General features: G+C 41.5%; 1 protein-coding gene across 4 annotated transcripts in view; it reads right to left on the bottom strand.

Annotated features, from left to right (window-relative positions):
* The window catches only part of KCNH1 (potassium voltage-gated channel subfamily H member 1), a 346,134-nt gene that overhangs the window by 148,679 nt on the left and 179,824 nt on the right, over window positions 1-17,631 (bottom strand). For all 4 annotated transcript variants that reach the window (XM_045012018.1, XM_045012019.1, XM_045012021.1 and 1 more), the window contains exons 8-9: window positions 12,122-12,321; window positions 6,466-6,718 (exon numbers count right to left, since the gene is read on the bottom strand). In XM_045012018.1, coding sequence (XP_044867953.1) covers window positions 6,466-6,718; window positions 12,122-12,321 — 453 coding nt within the window. The remainder of the gene's footprint in view (window positions 1-6,465; window positions 6,719-12,121; window positions 12,322-17,631) is intronic.

Here is a 17,631-nt window from a genome sequence, read left to right as displayed (position 1 = left end):
TTTGGGAAATGTTGGCCGTAGTCATTAACATCAAGGACAGTTATGGCCTTATCACATTTAGTGTATCCTCTGCATCCAGTCGTTGCTTACAGCTTTGGTTGAGCAAAGACAGGACACTTCTACTATTTTCCACGGCCTTCTCAGGTTAAAAAAAAAGGTGTTCAGTTTAGTAAACAAGAATCAGTGATCTCAGGTTAAAATAAGTCTCCACCAGACCAATTTCTCAGGCCCCATGCCGCAAGGCTGCTTCCTATCCCTGGTCAACTCCAAGATATACACAGGCTCCTGCTGATCCCTTGGGCCATACTACCCCAATCCACAACACAATCTTTGAACATAAGAGATCGGGTCTAGTACAAGTAGCAGCTTTCGCTTGGACAGTTTTGCTTGCTTCCTTCCTTCAAATTTTCCAGCAAGTTCGGTTTTCCCTGGTAGACCCGTTTTCATGTCAAACGGGTCAGATTTAAGCTACATTGTTTATTATTATTTACTACCACTACTAAAAGAGAGAGCGAGCATTCTTGATCACTCTCTTGTCTAGGTATTTATGTATCCCATCAGTGTAGAGGCTGAACCAGAGCTAGCGTTAGGCATAAGGAGACTAAGCAATTGATTAGAGCCCCAAGCAGCTCAAGGTGGCCCTCTATTGGCTTTTTTTAGTATGAGTTGTGGGGAAGGGGCAAAAATATTCCTGCTTAGGGGCCACTGCCTTTGAGTTGAACACTATTTATCAGCTTTTATAAGAAAGCATTCTATTGATCACTAGTCTATTTATAGAAGTTATTTATAAACAACATGTAATTTTGTTCCTATGTGGTTTTCTATAAAAAACAGAAACTATCTAGACTACATCTGGAGAGAGAACACCAGTTTTGTCATCTCGTATGGCAGGGGTCCCCAACGCGGTGCCCGCGGGTACCATGGTGCCCGCGAGGGCATCTAAATGTGCCCATCTCCTGGCCGACGGTGGAGCATCCGCTGAAATGCTGCTGAATTTCTGCGGCGTTTCGGCGGCGACGCCTCTCGATGACATCACTTGCCACCGACAAGTGACGTCATCGAGAGGCGTCGCCGCAGAAATGCCGCAGAAATTCGGCGGCATTTCGGCGAGTGCTCCACCGCCGCCATGGTCCTTCGTCTGGCGCCCGCCAGACAAAAAGTTTGGGGACCACTGTCGTATGGCAACAGGAAGGAGATATGAAGAGGCAGATGATGAAGAAGAGAGGTATATATACAGCAGAATGTGGTTGTGTGTTTCTTAACAGTGACTATCCAGTCCACCCAGCCTCACGCCTTATAGCTTCCTTTGAGTATGTCTACTCTTCAGCTTGAGGAGACATGCTCACACTACTTCTCATTGTGCTAGGGTAGTGTAGCCACAGTAACATGGGCAGCAGCTCGGGCTAGCCACTCAAGTATGTGCCAATAGCTAGGTTTGCACTCGGGGCAGCTAGCTCATCCCACCGCTCGCCACTGCTGGTACCACCATGGCTACCCTGCTATTTTTAGCACGCTAGCTCAAAGAGAGCTGGGCATCATACTGCCAGCTCCAAGTGTACACATACCCTTTTTCTCCTTCCTCTATTTACAACTCCAAACCTTGTCTCATGCCAATGCCTAAGCATGGAGCATCCTCCCAGTTAACATATGCCAAGCCTTTTCTCTTCCTTCAAAATCCTCCATCAAACCCACCCTTTCCATAAAATATTCCAGATACAATGACTGCACAACACTCTGTGGCTCCCCGGATATTACTGAGCCATACTGTTTGACTGCACTGTACACCTGTCTGTCTTTAAACTGTATTACACACAGAAACTACATTAAAAGAATGTTAAGGTTGCAAAGTCAAGCACTCAAAAGTTAGGAAATGCCAGAATCCAGGTTGCCTTTGCACCTTAATTTGGCCCCCTTGTGAGTATGCATTATGACATAGTATGTGATTATGTAATTAAATACTATTTTTTTCCCCCACAGTGCAGGGAAAGTCATGCTCAGTCCCAGCCCGGAGCGTGCTCAATACTGATGGAATCTTCAGAGAATTTAGCTGCCAAACTCTAACAAGTCTCCACTGTGCATATTCAAACAATGATTTTTTCAAAGGCTTGCAGCTGAGCCAAATACGGGCAGATTTTAATGGGGGAGGGCAAAAGACATACCCCTGACTTGACGGCCAGCCCCCTGCCAAATGTCATGTCCCTGGCTCCATAGCACTGAGGCTCTAGAGCTCCTTAACGAAACAGCTGTGAGAATTTTGTTACATGGGCAAAACAATGTATTTTCCTCTAACCTTGTTCTGAGAAACAGCTGAACCATTTTTGCTGAAAAATTTCCAAAGAGATTCAGCCTAAGACAAATACCCAGCACTGAAAATTTCAGCCTAAAAGGCTAAAGTTTAGCAAAGTTGCAACTGGAAACAGGATCTGATAATGGGATGTCAGGCTACCTGTGCCACCTATAATACTTCTTAAGGCAGGGATTCTGTTATTTGTCTTGCACTTTCTGCCTACTGTAGAAGTACTGAGTACACCTATAGCACTAAGTAATGGTGTGAGTGGAAGGAACAGAAAGCTCTGGAAAACCTAACAAAGTATTTGTTTGAGACCCAGAGAGAAAATGCAGAAAACCTAAAAATATGATTGGCCAAACTCTGTCCTCTGATTTCAAGGGAGCATATGCTTGACTGTCTATGGCTCTTTTATTCATGTATCCGAAGACATAATTTAGCTTCAAATTGTACTCCTACCCAAAAGAAGATCCTTAAGGAGATCAGAGGACCTAAGGGTTGAAAAAGTTGTCTAATACTATTTGCAAAAGTTACCTGGATAGCTTCCCTCCAACTAATCTCCACGCTTACCTTATCTATATACCCCTGGTCTCACACCTGCCCATTTAAAAAAAACTTTAAACATACAAAATAATCCTTATACAAACAACAGCCTTCCTTGCTGTCTCTCCCCTTTCCCTAGCTCCCACATAGATAACAAATAACAATACGCGAGTTTATGGTAAGCTCCCTGTTCCAGGGAACGTCTTGTCCTGTATTTCTGTGAAGTGTCACACAACTATTGTACTATATGAATGCTACTAAAGCAAAGTTTCTACAGTGTTAAAGAAATAAGATACAAAAATCAGACAATAGCAACAAAAATTTCCATCACAACAAACCATGAATCCTGTAAAATACATCAATGGTTTGACCATGCTCTTTATCTGCCTTTCCCTCCCCTGCTAATTACCAAGGAACGTGTGTTAATTAGATGGCCACAGAAAATGCCTGATTCTTCTCTTCTGCCTTGTATGTAATTTTCTTTTACGTCAGTCTGTGCGTCACTCCATTTTGAAGTCAATCACTTATTCTGAGAAGATGAGTTTGAACTGAAACCAGACTTTTTATTTGGATACTAGGTAGACTTATACTATATATATATATATATATATATATATATATATATATATATATATAGTATATACATAATAGTGATATTATGGAAGAGTACACAGAGTATTCCAAACACCAGCGAACTGCAGCACACTTTTAACATGCTGTCCTTTGAGGGTAAATAATTTCAGTACTAGAAAATGTTGGCTCTAAATTGGTTCAAATATTTAGAAGAGTAATTTAGAGATGCTGCGTCTTCCGTTGCAATAAGTTGCATGTATTCCTAATTGCAATGCCTGTTTTATTAATTTATCTCTTTTTTTTTTATTGTTCCTGGAATAATTGAGGAGATTATAATTCCCCCCAATGTGTTCGTTAGTCAAAATTATCCTACAAATTTTCACAAATTTCATGTATTCTGTGGGTTCCTATTCGATGCTTGATATTTAAAATTCAAGCTGTGTTGTTTAGAACTGACAAGCCACCTTTAATTTCAGATAACAGAACAATTGTACATGACTTATACAAGTTAGTTGAAAAAAAAATGGTGGTGCTTTTTTATACACTTATAGCACCAGAACCTGTATTCCTTATGCAGGCCCAACACCCACAAATTGGGAGGTATGCAGGGTCAGGCCAAGGAACAATTTATATGCAAAATATACTTTTGAAATGGACTAGATTTAAATAAATAACACTTGGCCCCTCTGTAGTGCCTTCCATCTAAACGTGTCAAAGCACTTTTATAAGTCCTGTGGAGTAGAAAAAAGTATCCCCATTTTACAGATAAGAAAACTACAGTGAAGTTATGTTAAAGAGGAAACCCTATCCCTACCTCTTTGGAGGCACTCTTGACGATGGAACTGGTGAGGTTTTGCTGTGTTGGAGGAAGGGAAAGTGCCAAGACTGCATAGGAGTGTGCATATCCCCTCTGCTGTGCAGAGCTCAGCTTTTGGAGAGACCACTGGATGCTACGGTGCAGGGTAAGTGGGGCAGGGCCAGAGAACTTGCTATTCCAACCTGACACAAGAGAATGGGAGTTTAAAGAGTCTGCAGAACCCACTCCAACCATTGGGCTGGAGTAGCCTCCATGGAAGGCGCCACACCCTGAATTTTGGGGGAGGGAAATTCTTCAGGTTGGAAACCACACAGAAAATTTGCCCCTATGCAACTTGTCCAATTCCCACAGCTAGTCCTGGCAGAGCCACAAACAGAACCCAAATCTCCTGACTTTTGCATTAATCTATTAGTCTCACAAGTAAAACACAGGGTCCACTCAAACTGCCATTGGAGCTGCTTCTGCTTGCAAGTTTTATTTTAAAAAGGGGGGGGAGGATGAGGAGAATATCAAGGGAATCAATCTATGTATTGTCCCATGAGAATAGTGATAATACAAAATAATATTTCTATTCATTCAGGCACTGAGTGAGTGGCCTTATTTATTTATCCATAATCTTTTATTGATGACAACATCAGCTCTCAATGCATTGGGACCTTGGGTTTCCTTAACATTAATTTCTTCAGGAATTTATGCTGACTTCTTTTAAAAATAGTTGTGAAAATTAAACAAGGGTAGATGGTGATGCTAACATGAAGGAATTTGTTTATATTTTTAAAAAATGGCCTATTTCAATTCCTTAAATTAATTAAACACAGTAGTAGATATTCTGCGTTCTTCTGATGAATATAGTAGGGGGGAAATAGGGTAATGGGATACAAGGTGATACTTCAACTTAAGACATTGTTTCACATTAGCCATATTAATTACTGGAGTCAGCATGTGAAAATGGAATAAGTGTCTGCCTGGATGTGTGACTTCAGGAGTAGCGGACACTGCTCAGTATCTTACAGGATTAAACTATTACATGTATTTTACACACACATATACTTGCTATAGAACAAAATAGACCTGATTACTTCACTGCCTTGCTCTATCTTTACTCACATACACATGTGCAAAAATGAGTGTAAAACATTACAGGCAAAGTTCTCCAGACCTCTAAGCTAACCATACTACTTATGCAGCTCTACTCATGCGCAGTGGAGAACTGAGCCCAGTGGAGCAGCCTTATTTTGCCAGTAGAAATTTCTGGTAGACGAGTTGGGTATATTTGTTCTGAGAGATTAAGGTTACTGGGTTGGTGAGATTTTTGTTTTTGTTTGTTTTTTTAAGGCTGGTATGAGTGACAGATACTGGTTTAAGCCACCGTGAGATTCTATGTTTTCACAAAAAGGTCAGACAGAATCAAGGGATAAATATCACCTTTTCAATGCTCTAGCCACCTCATGATTTAGCTACGTCTACTGGATTATCCGTCTTTTCTCCTTCAGAGTGTTGTTCACATCACTGCGAGCTCTTTGTATGGTTTTAATGCCTCCAACCTAAAGTGCCATTCCTAGTTTAAATCCTCTACATTTTTAGATTACTTTGACCTTGGGAGACAGACTATTGTTTTGAAAAAGGATTATAAATGACATTAGCATTTGCTTACTATAACACCTACCTGGTTAAGTGTGACAGCATTGTCTGTAAATCGTCTCCTGAGTCATCCCACAAGAATTGTTTTTAGTTTTAAAATATTCATTTTATTATTGAGACACTGAAAACAGAACCTTTTTTAAAAAACAAACAAACTGAAGTTAAACAATTATAGGTACAATTTTCAAAACCACTCAGCACTGACCTAACTCTGCTCACTCTGAAGGCATCATTAAAACTCCCCTTGACTTCAATGGGAACACAGTTAGGCCAGGGCTGAGCACTTTGGAAAACAGTCACAGGTGAGGTGCATGCACCTTTACACAGACTCACATGAGGTAGGAAGGAAGGACGCTCTTTTGCTTCTGTACCAGGTTTCTGTGTGACCTTGAACAAGTCACAATCTCGTCTCTGCCTCTGTTTCTTAACCTGTTAAAGGGGGGTGATAATACACAGATGCCTCACCAGAGCATTGTGAGGCTAAATTAATTAATGGTTTGAAAGCACGGTGAGACTCTTTAATGGACGGTGCTATAGCATGCAGAAGATTAGCATTATATTAGGTAGGCACACATGCGCACGCACTATAAACGATGAGACATACCCAAAATAGCAACAACTTCATCGTCCTGGATTACTTCCAAAGACCCTGAAACCACAAAGCAAAGGCTGTCCACACTCTCGCCAGCATGGTAGATCAGATCCCCGGGGGCACAGTGTACAGTCTGAAATTCCATGGCCAGGGCTCGAAGGCACCCATCGCTAGCCAGCCTGAATGCTGGGTGCTCCTTGAAAACTTTGCGGTTCAGATGCACACAGATGTCTGCTCGCATATCCTTAGGGCAGATCTGTAAAACCTAAAAGGAGATTAGATCATCAGTTTCTATGCAAGAGTCCTAGAGCCTCTATCGGCTGGTTGCCGTCATTGTGTCATCCCATTTTTTTTAACCTATAGCAGAGTTTAAGAACTACAGCATTCTTCTCATACATTTCCACCCTCAGTTAAAAGAAAAAGCTCCATAACATTAACTTAGCCTACTGTACAATACCAGAAGGAAAATAATGTTTTATCTCAGCAACATGCTCTGCTGGATATTGAATTACTAGAATAAATGCTGCAGGTTTTTAAAACAGTAAAATTAACAGCACAGCAATGCACAAAGCTTGTGTAGAAAAAACTGCTAATGCCATGGGCTTGTATTTGATAGATATTTTATTCTTAATAGGAAAATTCCATGAAAAATCTGCACAAACTGTGCATAGTGCATTACCTACGTGGAGAGTGCGTGGTAAGGGGAGTCATGGATTCCTTTAAGCTAAAGCAGAAAATGTATTAACCTATCGTGGCTAACTACAGAAGTATAAACACCTCACCCGCTGGCAAGAATAAACAGAGTCCTTTGTGTGTGAGATAAGTTGGCTTCCACCAGATTTTCCATAGTGGGGAATCTTTAACCTTCCAGGGACAACATTTCTTCTAGTGCACTATCCTAATGGGTTTCTGTTTATCAAGCTTTTTTTATTAACATACTTCTATCTTTATGTGTATATTTGTGCCACTGCATTAGTGATCCTGTTGTGTCCAGTGTCACATCTACCTTGGGAGATTGTTGATATGCTACAGACACGGGTGAAGTGGGGACAGTGGATTTGCCAGTGTACATACAAATTTAAAATTATTAGTGAAAACTCTGGAATTGTACAACATGAATAGGAATTTGGGATCACAAGCTTTCCTGCAGCATTAATCTCTGATGGACTGGACATCAACACTCATTATTTGAGAGAAATACGTCTAATAGAGTAGATGGTGTTTGCCTCATTTTTCCCCAAAGTAACTACTTCATCCAATTAAGGAACAACCTTCATGAGCTCCAAAGTTACTCCCATGCATCCATCCCTTGATGGAAGGAGGGTGGTGGTTTCAGTGCAAAAGCTCGTAGGTATGAGGGGCAAGGATAAAACAGTAAATAGTTAGACTTATCAGAGACCAGAGACTATAATAAGGGACCACCATACTACAAAACTAGAGTTCCAAGGCCCATATTTTCATCTATATGGCATGTTAACTATGTGCCTGCTTCCCTGCACACAGCTTCTTATTTGTGTATGCAAATATACCTCCAGGGTCAAATCTTCTATCACTGGCTAAATCCTAGGTACCAGGCTTTGCTCATGAGTCCTCTACAGAGCTGGAGGGATGGAATTCTACAACCAAGAGTGCAGTGTGCCGGAAGAAAACTAATCGACAGCCACTGTAAGAGTCTCCTTAACTACCACGGCTCCCTAGTCTGGAGGCAAGCAGACCTGTTGCAGATCCACCAAAGCTTTACGTTTCCTAGTCCCACCCCCAAGAACCCATGCTACTACAGGATGCAGCCTGAGGCTGAGAAATACGTGTCTGTGGTGCTTGGGCGTGGGCCCAGTCTGCCCATGCTGAGCGGCAGAACAACAGTAGTTCTGCAACTTTTCAGGTTCTACATTCCCACATTAGGAGTGAGGGAACAACATTTGGCTTGGACACACACAAAGGAGGTACATCTCTACCTCAATATCATGCTGTCCTCAGGAGCCAAAAAAAATCTTACCGCGTTATAGGTGAAATGGCGTTATATCGAACTTGCTTTGATCCACCGGAGTGCGCAGCCCTGCCCCGCTGGAGCACTACTTTACCGCGTTATATCCGAATTCGTGTTATATCGGGTCGTGTTATATCGAGGTAGAGGTGTAGTTAGCTGTACAGTTACCCAATTTACACTTGGAATGTTTATGTTCACACATACATACCATATTTGCAGAAACTTGCCATTCAGAGATTAGCCTAGGAAGCATGTGTGCACACACACACACACACACACTTCACAATTATCTTATTGTCACATACATATTTTCAGGTGCTGTTATAACTGAGGCAATTACAGGAAAATCTCTGATTTTGCTAACAATAACTTTATGAAAGCATACTATATAAACCAACATTACTGATGATGGTGAGCTGACCAAGTGGTTTGAAGCGAAAACTGGAGTCAAACAGGTATGCATATTCAGTCCCATAATTTTTGCTCTATACTTAGAAAACTTCTTGTCCAGTTCCCTGAATAACATTGGTGGAGGCCACAGGATATCAGGACAAATGATCAATCACCTTGACTTTGCAAACATCATTATAATGGTAAGGCCTACGGAGGAATATAACCAAGAAGCCTCACTAACCTATACACAACAGCCACAGAATGGAGATTAAAATTGAACAAAAGACCAAACTAATTGAAACATCAAAAATCAAGAAACAGCCTAAACTCATCATTAACAGTGTTGACACTGAACAAGTAGAGAGTTTCTGCTACTTAGATTCCATCATAAGGTGTGACAACCACTATGAAGACAACATTGACAAGTGGACAGCTACTGCCAGGAGAATGTTCACTTGCCTGAATATAAATGTTTGGAACCTTAACTCACCATGTGCATGACAGCTAAAACTAGTTTATATACAGTGCTCTCATTGTACCCATATTACTTCATGGTTGTGAAACATGGGTACTGATAAAGCATCTGGAGCAAGAGCTGAAAATATCTGAAATGAGTTGCTTGCACCATATCCAGGTATGACAAGGTCAGATGGACTAAAGAAATGATGACACTCATAGAAGATTAAAAGTACAGTGAGTGACTACAATCATCAGAAAGGTGCCAACTACAATGGATTGGCAATGTTGCTAAAATGACCCCATACTGACTGCCTAAAATTGTTCTGTTTGGAAATAATGTATGGAGAGAGAGGCAGCAGACATCCACGGAACTAGTGGTATAACATGGTATCTGAAGCCATCTAGGAAACTCTCCTGCAGGGGCCCAGTGAGAGCTCAAAACAGAAGTGGATGGAAACCTCTCATAACTTTGGCCCTACTCAACCTTGGTGTTGGAAGAAGGAGACAATGATTTTATGAAACTCTCATTCAAAATGCTTCTGGCTCCCCCTATCGAATAGGAGATTATTGTATTTCTCACTCCTATTTTAGAGAAGTTTGGGGGATTGCCTTCAGACTTTCAATATGTTAAACCCACTATAGGTAACCCTTGATGTCTGTGAGAGTTCCTAGGACTGTAGTAGCCTTTCATCAGTGTGAATATCACAAAGAAGCCAAATGTGGATCATCATGGATTAGTTAGTGTTTGCCACGGGTTCCTGGTTAAACTTGATTAGAATGACATTTGCAAAACCTGCAGGCTTGCCTTTGCTTTTAGTTGGTTATTCATCCCCAGACTTATGCACAATCAGCACCAGTTCAAGCACCATATTACAAAGATTGATTCTGAGGATAAGTTCACCTTTAAATATTTGTTTTACCTGTAGCAGGTTGCATTATATTACACACTAACAATGGCAGCTGTGCAGGCATGTGGAAGTGATACTATGTTTTATTCATTATGCAGCATTCTGGAAGTTGTGTATGAATGCAAAAATCAATGGAGCTCAGACTTGAGAATTTATGGACTGGTACAACCATTAGTCAGTGGTATATTTGTTAGTCCTTGTTATAAATGTTGAGACTGATTTTTTTGTTTGTTTGTTTTATAGCCATAAATATTGGTGCTTAAGCTTCCAAAGTGTCAGTTACTGAAAGCTACATCATATGCTCTTTGAGATTCTGATAATTGAAGACTTTTCATATTAAAATAATTCTAGAAGGTGAAATGAGTCAGATGTGATTTGAGTCTTGCTATCTCCAAAGGCATTCCCAGCAGTACATATCTAGTATTTCCATTTTAAGCAAGGGAAGCCAGGGATGAATCACAAATATTTTTACATGCAGAATTACTTTTTGTTGCTGGAGCATCCCACTATACTGTGTGCCCTGGGTGCCCCCTGACCATCCTTCCCAGGTGGCTTTACATCCTTCTCTGAGGGCCACAAAAAGCAGTATTTATGAGGATATGATCAGTGCCGCTGCTGATCAGTAACATCCAGCACTGCAATATCATTCCTCCTGGAGAACTGCTGTTCTGCACAATATCCCCCCTCAAGTTACACTCTGGGACCCAGATGGCAGAAAGCAATGCTAAAGAGCCTCACCAGGAAGTCAAACAGTCCCGTCTTCCCATGGGACTCCAGGCAACCATCTCCAGGCTGCATCTGCTCAGCCCATCTCTAACAATGTTTTAAATGCTAGAGAGCAATGAGTTTGTTTGTTTTTAAATCGCATCATCCACCATTTTGAACAATAAATTAAACAACCAACCAGAAGGCTGGTGATTGGAACCTTGTTGTAATTTCCTGAATTAATAGCCCTGGAACACACACCAGGCTCATTTCTCTGCTAACAAAAGGAAAACAATATCCATCTCTAGAAAAGTAGGCACCTAATATGAAGGGACTAAAGAGAAATGTTTTTGTTTTGGTGAAGGGGTATTTGTTATCTCAACACACACAAAGGGAGTTGTGCCTGTAAATCCAATGAATTAAGATGAGAATATTCCCCTAGTAAAAGGAAGATCCCAAACTATCTTATTATAAGAATAGCTGACCCACATTAATAACCTATACCCTGTACGTCTACATGGTAATCAATACCCCTATGAATATGTGACAGGAGCAGACTGTGCACAGAACCACAGTTGCAACATGCGCCTCCCTCTGTGGTCAGGCAGCTCCCCCGAGCAGCATGATCTTGTTTACTCCCAACCTCCTTTTGGGTGGCATGCATTCCTTAGGGCCCAGGATATGACCAATCCCTGCACCCTCTGAGTACAGAGACTGCAATTGTACCTGGCCTCTGGCATGGTGGGTGAAAAGGAAGGCAAGGCTGCCTGTGCCCTGTCCCCCTGGATACTCAGACATGATCAGCGCACATTCTAGCCCAGGGGTTCTCAAACTGGGGGTTGGGACCCCTCAAGGGGTCACAAGGTTATTACATGGGGGGTCACGAGCTGTTAGCCCCCACCCCAGACCCCGCTTTGCCGCCAGCATTTATAATGGTGTTAAATATATAAAAAAGTGTTTTTAATTTATAAGGGGGGTTGCACTAAGAGGCTTGCTATGTGAAAGGGGTCACCAGTACAAACGTTTGAGAACCACTGCTCTAGCCCTATGAGAATATAAAACCTATTACCATCAATGCAAATTTTGTTTGTTCGATGTAATCTTGGCATCTCAATAATTCAACAGCTAAAAATATCAACAGTGGGGATTAAATGGTTTGCAAGCTTGGAAGAGCTTTCAGTAAGCGATATGTTTCCTTCAGGTTGCATTCTCTCACCTTTTCAGTATCTATCCCCCTGGACATTGACCAAGTGGAAACGATATAGTCCATCACACGTTCGCTCAGACCTTTGGGCACTTGGTAGAGTTTAAGGAAGTCCCGGACGCTGTTCAGCATTTCATGGTACCGGTTTGTGTTGGCATACATTTGCTGAAAGATGGTTGTCACGTTACCAAAAATGGTTGCATACAGAAGTGCTGTAAACAAAAGAAAAAAAGTAAGGTAGGTATTTTTCTAAAGTCTCAAGGACCAGCAGACTGGAGAGCTATGTAATAATATGTTGTGTTGGTTTGTCTGCCCTCTCACAATGTCTGTGTGTCCATATATCCACACAATGTCTGTGTGTCAGGTCCACAAAAGTGTATGTGATCACTTCACCAAGTTAGGCTGGTAAAATCTTATAACACACAAATACAAACATTTCTGGGTCACTTGTAGCACTACAAATTCAGGATGGCTGTATAATTAATGATGGTGAGTGTTGGGAAGTGAAAGGGAATTACCAAAACATATTCTATACATTTGTCTTTGTCCATCAAACAATTTAGTATCATCAAAAACCATATAAAAACAAAACGTAAGATAAAAGAATGTTAAGACAAATAGTTTGACAGTAAATAGTTTAAAATTTCATCTATGGTCAATTGCTCCTGTGTTAAAATGCCATCAGTGACAGATTTCCCAGCTTTAAATGCATTACTACAGTAGTCAGTCGAGCCATCATTATCCACCTCAGCGTGACAACAACAATGCATCAAAGCACAAGATGGAATATAATATACAACCAGCATGGGTCAGTGATTTATAAATACAAAGGTAATAATGCAGATTTTAATGTATTATGTTTTAATATTCTTCAGGCAGAAGGAATAACAAGGTCTCAGGCAAGAATGAGAATTAGAGCAATCCCCTTCCCCAAACACAGAATCTGGGGTATGCCTTCTGACGAGAGTCCGTTTACTTACAATGGCCAAATGGTTTATTTATTCAGAATTGGTTAAAGTAGTACAAAAGAGTATTTTTTTTATTTCCTTTTTAAAAAGAAAATCAGAGGCAGAAAGTCAGACACAGACGCACAGCACTTTAAAAAAATCCATTCACGCAAAGCATTCGGCTGGGTGAGTGTCAGCCTGAATGGCTGCAGTCTAACAGCGTACGGGGTGCTGCAGATGCCGTTCATGGTCACAATGTGAGGCAGCCTCTCTCAAGGTCTCTTACCTCATCTCTGTGCCCTACCCAAGCCACTTGCATGTAATCATCACTGGGAAAAGAGACCTGAGGAGCATACTGGAGCACCAGACCAGCTCAATGAAAGGAAAGCCAAAAACCATCAGAGTAGATTAGACAACCAAGGGGGCAATCATCCTGAGAGGGTATCCAAGCAGTGACTGAGCCCTGGCTGAGCAGTGGGTACCTGCTTCTAAGCCACCTCTTCTCCTCCGCATTTTTTCTGCTTCTCTGTTTGTCACTTCCCTGCTCCTGGTCATCTTTCCCTTGTCTCTTTCCCTTTTTCTCTCCCGCTTCACTTCTCTGAGAGAGAATCTCTTTATTTAGGCCAGGACTACAGCACCTATTTAACTGGTTTTACTCTGTTTAGCAGGGCTGGATTAAGGCAATCTGGGAGTCTAAACACACCACCCCACAGAGGCCCCCCTTTGGCCCTACTACCCCCACACCTCTAGGCCACACTCCCACAAGTGTGGCCCTGCTCCTCCAAGGAGTGGTAGTGGCATGAATCACCATCACGTTGGGCAGGCTAGGCCTCCTCAGTCCTTTGGCTTCAGGCAGAGTGCAGTTTGTCCCAGAGGAGGAAGGACTTGACCCCCTTACACACCTCAGAATGGGGGCCCCTTCTAACACCAGCCCAGCAGAACCATATTGGGGTGACGGCTGCAAGGGCCTCCATAAACAGCATCCCCAATGAGCTCAAGCTGGCTCCTGAGGGTAGAGGGTGTCAGAATTAACAACCAAGTAAGGCGAATAGGGTAGCTCTCAAATCAGTTTGGGGTACTGCTTCAGCCTGCCTACAGAGTCAAGCAGCACCAGTTACACTTCGTTCATGTTTCCAAGGTTTTGTTCACAACCACAAGGGTTAGAGACACAACTTTTAAAAAAAATAAAGCTCATATTCTCAGGTCATTCCATGACTCCTGAAGCCAGGACCCTAGGCACAGATCTATAATAGAGCTTATGTTTCAATCCAGTCCTGCCATTCAGGGGCTCAGCACCTAAATGCTTTAACTGCAGGAAGGGGTCGCTTGTTAGGCAGCCTAGCTGCACAGATACTGCTCACTCTGGCAAATAGGCTTAGCACTTGGGTTACTTAAAATCAAGTAAATTTTTAAAGCTCTGTACTCCATACACACACAGAGAATATATACCAGTGACACCAGCTTTCCATAACTACCTCGGCTGCTATTAAGCCAACTAAAACACTGCAAGGTTTTATGTCTGATAAAGTCTTTCATCATCTTCTGTAGGTACTTTCAGAACTGTCCTTTTCTCCCTAGGCCATTGAGATCAGATGAGTAGGTTCCATCTGGATTTAGTCATGCATGGAACTGCCTCCTTGAGGATGCGCAACCATTTTCAAAACTCCTAAATCCTTTCTGCTTGAACCAGGTTGCCCATTTTCCACCTACCCTTCTGCACAGATGGATGGGGGGCTGGAGCTAGGGGAATGTAACTGGACCACTCTCCCTACCTCAGTCATCACTGCATACAGTGTCCAAGGGCACTTTTGATAAGAGCTCAATAAATGATTTCTGTATTCATGGGCCAAATCCTGGGGACCTTACTCAGTTTCAATTCAATCACACTTCTCCTGGGATCCCTAGTGCCTTAGTATAAGCACTGCTTAAAAGCTGAGGAAGGTCTTCAGGATTTGGTCCAACATAACTATACATAGGGTGACCAGATAGCAAAAGTGAAAAATTGGGACAGGGGGTGGGAGGTAATAGGAGCCTATGTAAGAAAAAGCTCCAAAAATCGGGACTGTCCCTATAAAATCAGGACATCTGGTCACCCTAACTATACATATATTAACCTATTAACATACACATATTTGCTAACTGAATCACGTAGAGCAAGTGTAGCAGAACACCATAAAGGAAAGAAAAACAGGAAGGCCAGCTTTTTAAATCAGATAACCAAGAGCTGATTGGACCTTGGACCAACCCCTTGGACCACTTCCTCATCAGTTTTTATTTAGTCCTTATGCTGACAAACCCTTCCATTAAAGTCAAGAGGTGACCTGATCACACTAAGTACCTACAAAACTTTGATAATGGGCTCTTCAGTCTAGCAGACAAAGGTACAGCAAGATCCAATGGCTGGAAGTTGAAGCTAGACCAATTTAGACAAATAAGGACAAAATGCTTAACAGTGTGGATAATTAATAGAGCTGTGCAAAAACAAGTCAATGAGCAGTTTATTTGCTGAAAAATGCAATTTCTGGTCACAAAATTCAGGTTGAATTCAGCAAATAATTTTGGCAGAAAAAAATGAGGGAGTTTTTCTTTTCAAAAAAGTCAAAATGGTTTGTTGCAACATTTTCTAAGAGAAATGTTTCAACTTTGTTTAGAAACATTTAATTTAGAAATTTAGATAGATTTAACACAAAGGGTAAAAATCACCCCAAATATAAAAACATGTTTCAGATCAGATTGAATAAAAATTGGGACTGGGAGGGGGTGGAGGGGTGGTTCGTTTCAGCAAGGAAAAAAAAAGTTTTTTGGGTCAACCAGAAACAAAACAATTTTTGGTCCAAACTGAAAAATCAATTTTTTGTCCTGCTCTAGTTACAAGCTATTGGAACAACTTACCAATGACTCTGGTGGATTCTTCATCATTGGCAATTTTAAAATCAAGATCAGATGTTTTTCTGAAAGATATGCTCTAGTTCAAACAGAAATTCAGGGAAGTCTATGGCCTGCGATATTCAGGGGGTAAAACTAAAGAATTACAGCAATCCTTTCAGCCTTATAATCTATGAATCATTGGGAGTTCTGCCTGAATTTGCATTGAATAAACGCTGAAGGAGGACTTAGGGCATTTGGCCTCTTGTTAGTAGTATTTTTCCCCTCATTCTTTTCACATTTCCTAAAGGAGGAAAGTTAACAACTTTCTGGTCAATCTTTTCCCCATCAGAATGAGGTTTTGCCATCAGTGAAATTAATAGAAGGTAACAAATCCAATTTCCCCCCTAGATATGTTACATGTTGGGTTTTACACCTGTGGTAATTACTTTATATTGTATTACACTACATTATGTTGTAAAATCATAAGGCGCAACACAACTAGGAGAAGCAAACAAAATATATCATTTTAAATAGGATAGCTAATCAATATCCAATTGCATTGTTTCATGCACTATAACCAGTCGTTGTTGAGAGCCAACACCTATCACTTGATTTCTCTGCTGGTGGTAGAAATACATAAATACACCGCTACCTTGATATAACGCTACCCGATATAACACGAATTTGGATATAAGGTGGTAAAGCAGTGGTCCGGGGGCAGGTGCGGGGGGGGGGGCTGCGCACTCCGGTGGATCAAAGCAAGTTCACTATAACATGGTTTCACCTATAACGCGGTAAGATTTTTTGGCTCCCAAGAACAGTATTATATCGAGGCAGAGGTGTATTTTAAAGCCAATGCAAGCAGCAGAAGGTATCCCACAAAATATGGCAAATAGGACTACTGTTTTTTTAAAGGTAGAGTTATGCTTTCAAGGGCAATCTTTATAAATTGTAAAGATATGACTAAATTAAAAATAGCATTAAGCAAATGGCTATGACACCAGGGGAATGATTATGTCTGACCTAGCATGCACTTAATGCTGAAAGGAAGAGAAAAGGTGGCTCTGGGTCTTATTTACCTTTAGTGTGGCAAAGCAAAGCCCTACCCAAGCTGACTCAGGTACAGAATGGACCTAGAAAAAAAAAAACAAGTCCTTGCAGCGATAGGCCCAAATCAAAAACAGATCTAACTCCAGATCCAAATCCAAACTTTATATCTATATAAAAAGGAGCCCAGCCAAAATCATGGATCCAAAAACCCTGAAATGTGAGTGTTTAAAGTGCAGATTCACACTTCCCTAATAAGCCCATTAAAGAAAGAGATTCAACCCTCAGATTTGGCTATCATCTCATGTCCAGATACAATGTTCTGATCCATCTCGCTTTCATAGACCCAGCCTTTGCACTACATCCAGGCAAATGGGCTTAGCACAAAGTGGCTGCACTGCAGTTTCAGTAGATGCTGATGCCTCTTTCTAAAAGAGAGGGAAGATTCAAAGGCTCCATTCCTCCTTCTCCAGGCATGCCTCTACCCCTCACCTCCCTCTGCATAAGGATACAGAAGACCCTGATTGGAACTGTGCAGACCTTGGAGGTGCAGACCTCCTGCATGAGCTCTTCAAATCCTTCCCCGCCCTTCCGCTGCTGCTGTTAAAGGCTCTTCACAGCTATGAACAATGGGCAGGATTTGCCCCTTCGTGTACTTCT

The sequence above is a fragment of the Mauremys mutica genome, chromosome 3, assembly GCF_020497125.1.
Source record: "Mauremys mutica isolate MM-2020 ecotype Southern chromosome 3, ASM2049712v1, whole genome shotgun sequence".
NCBI classification, from domain to species: domain Eukaryota; kingdom Metazoa; phylum Chordata; order Testudines; family Geoemydidae; genus Mauremys; species Mauremys mutica.
This window is presented reverse-complemented; position numbering and strand designations above follow the sequence as displayed.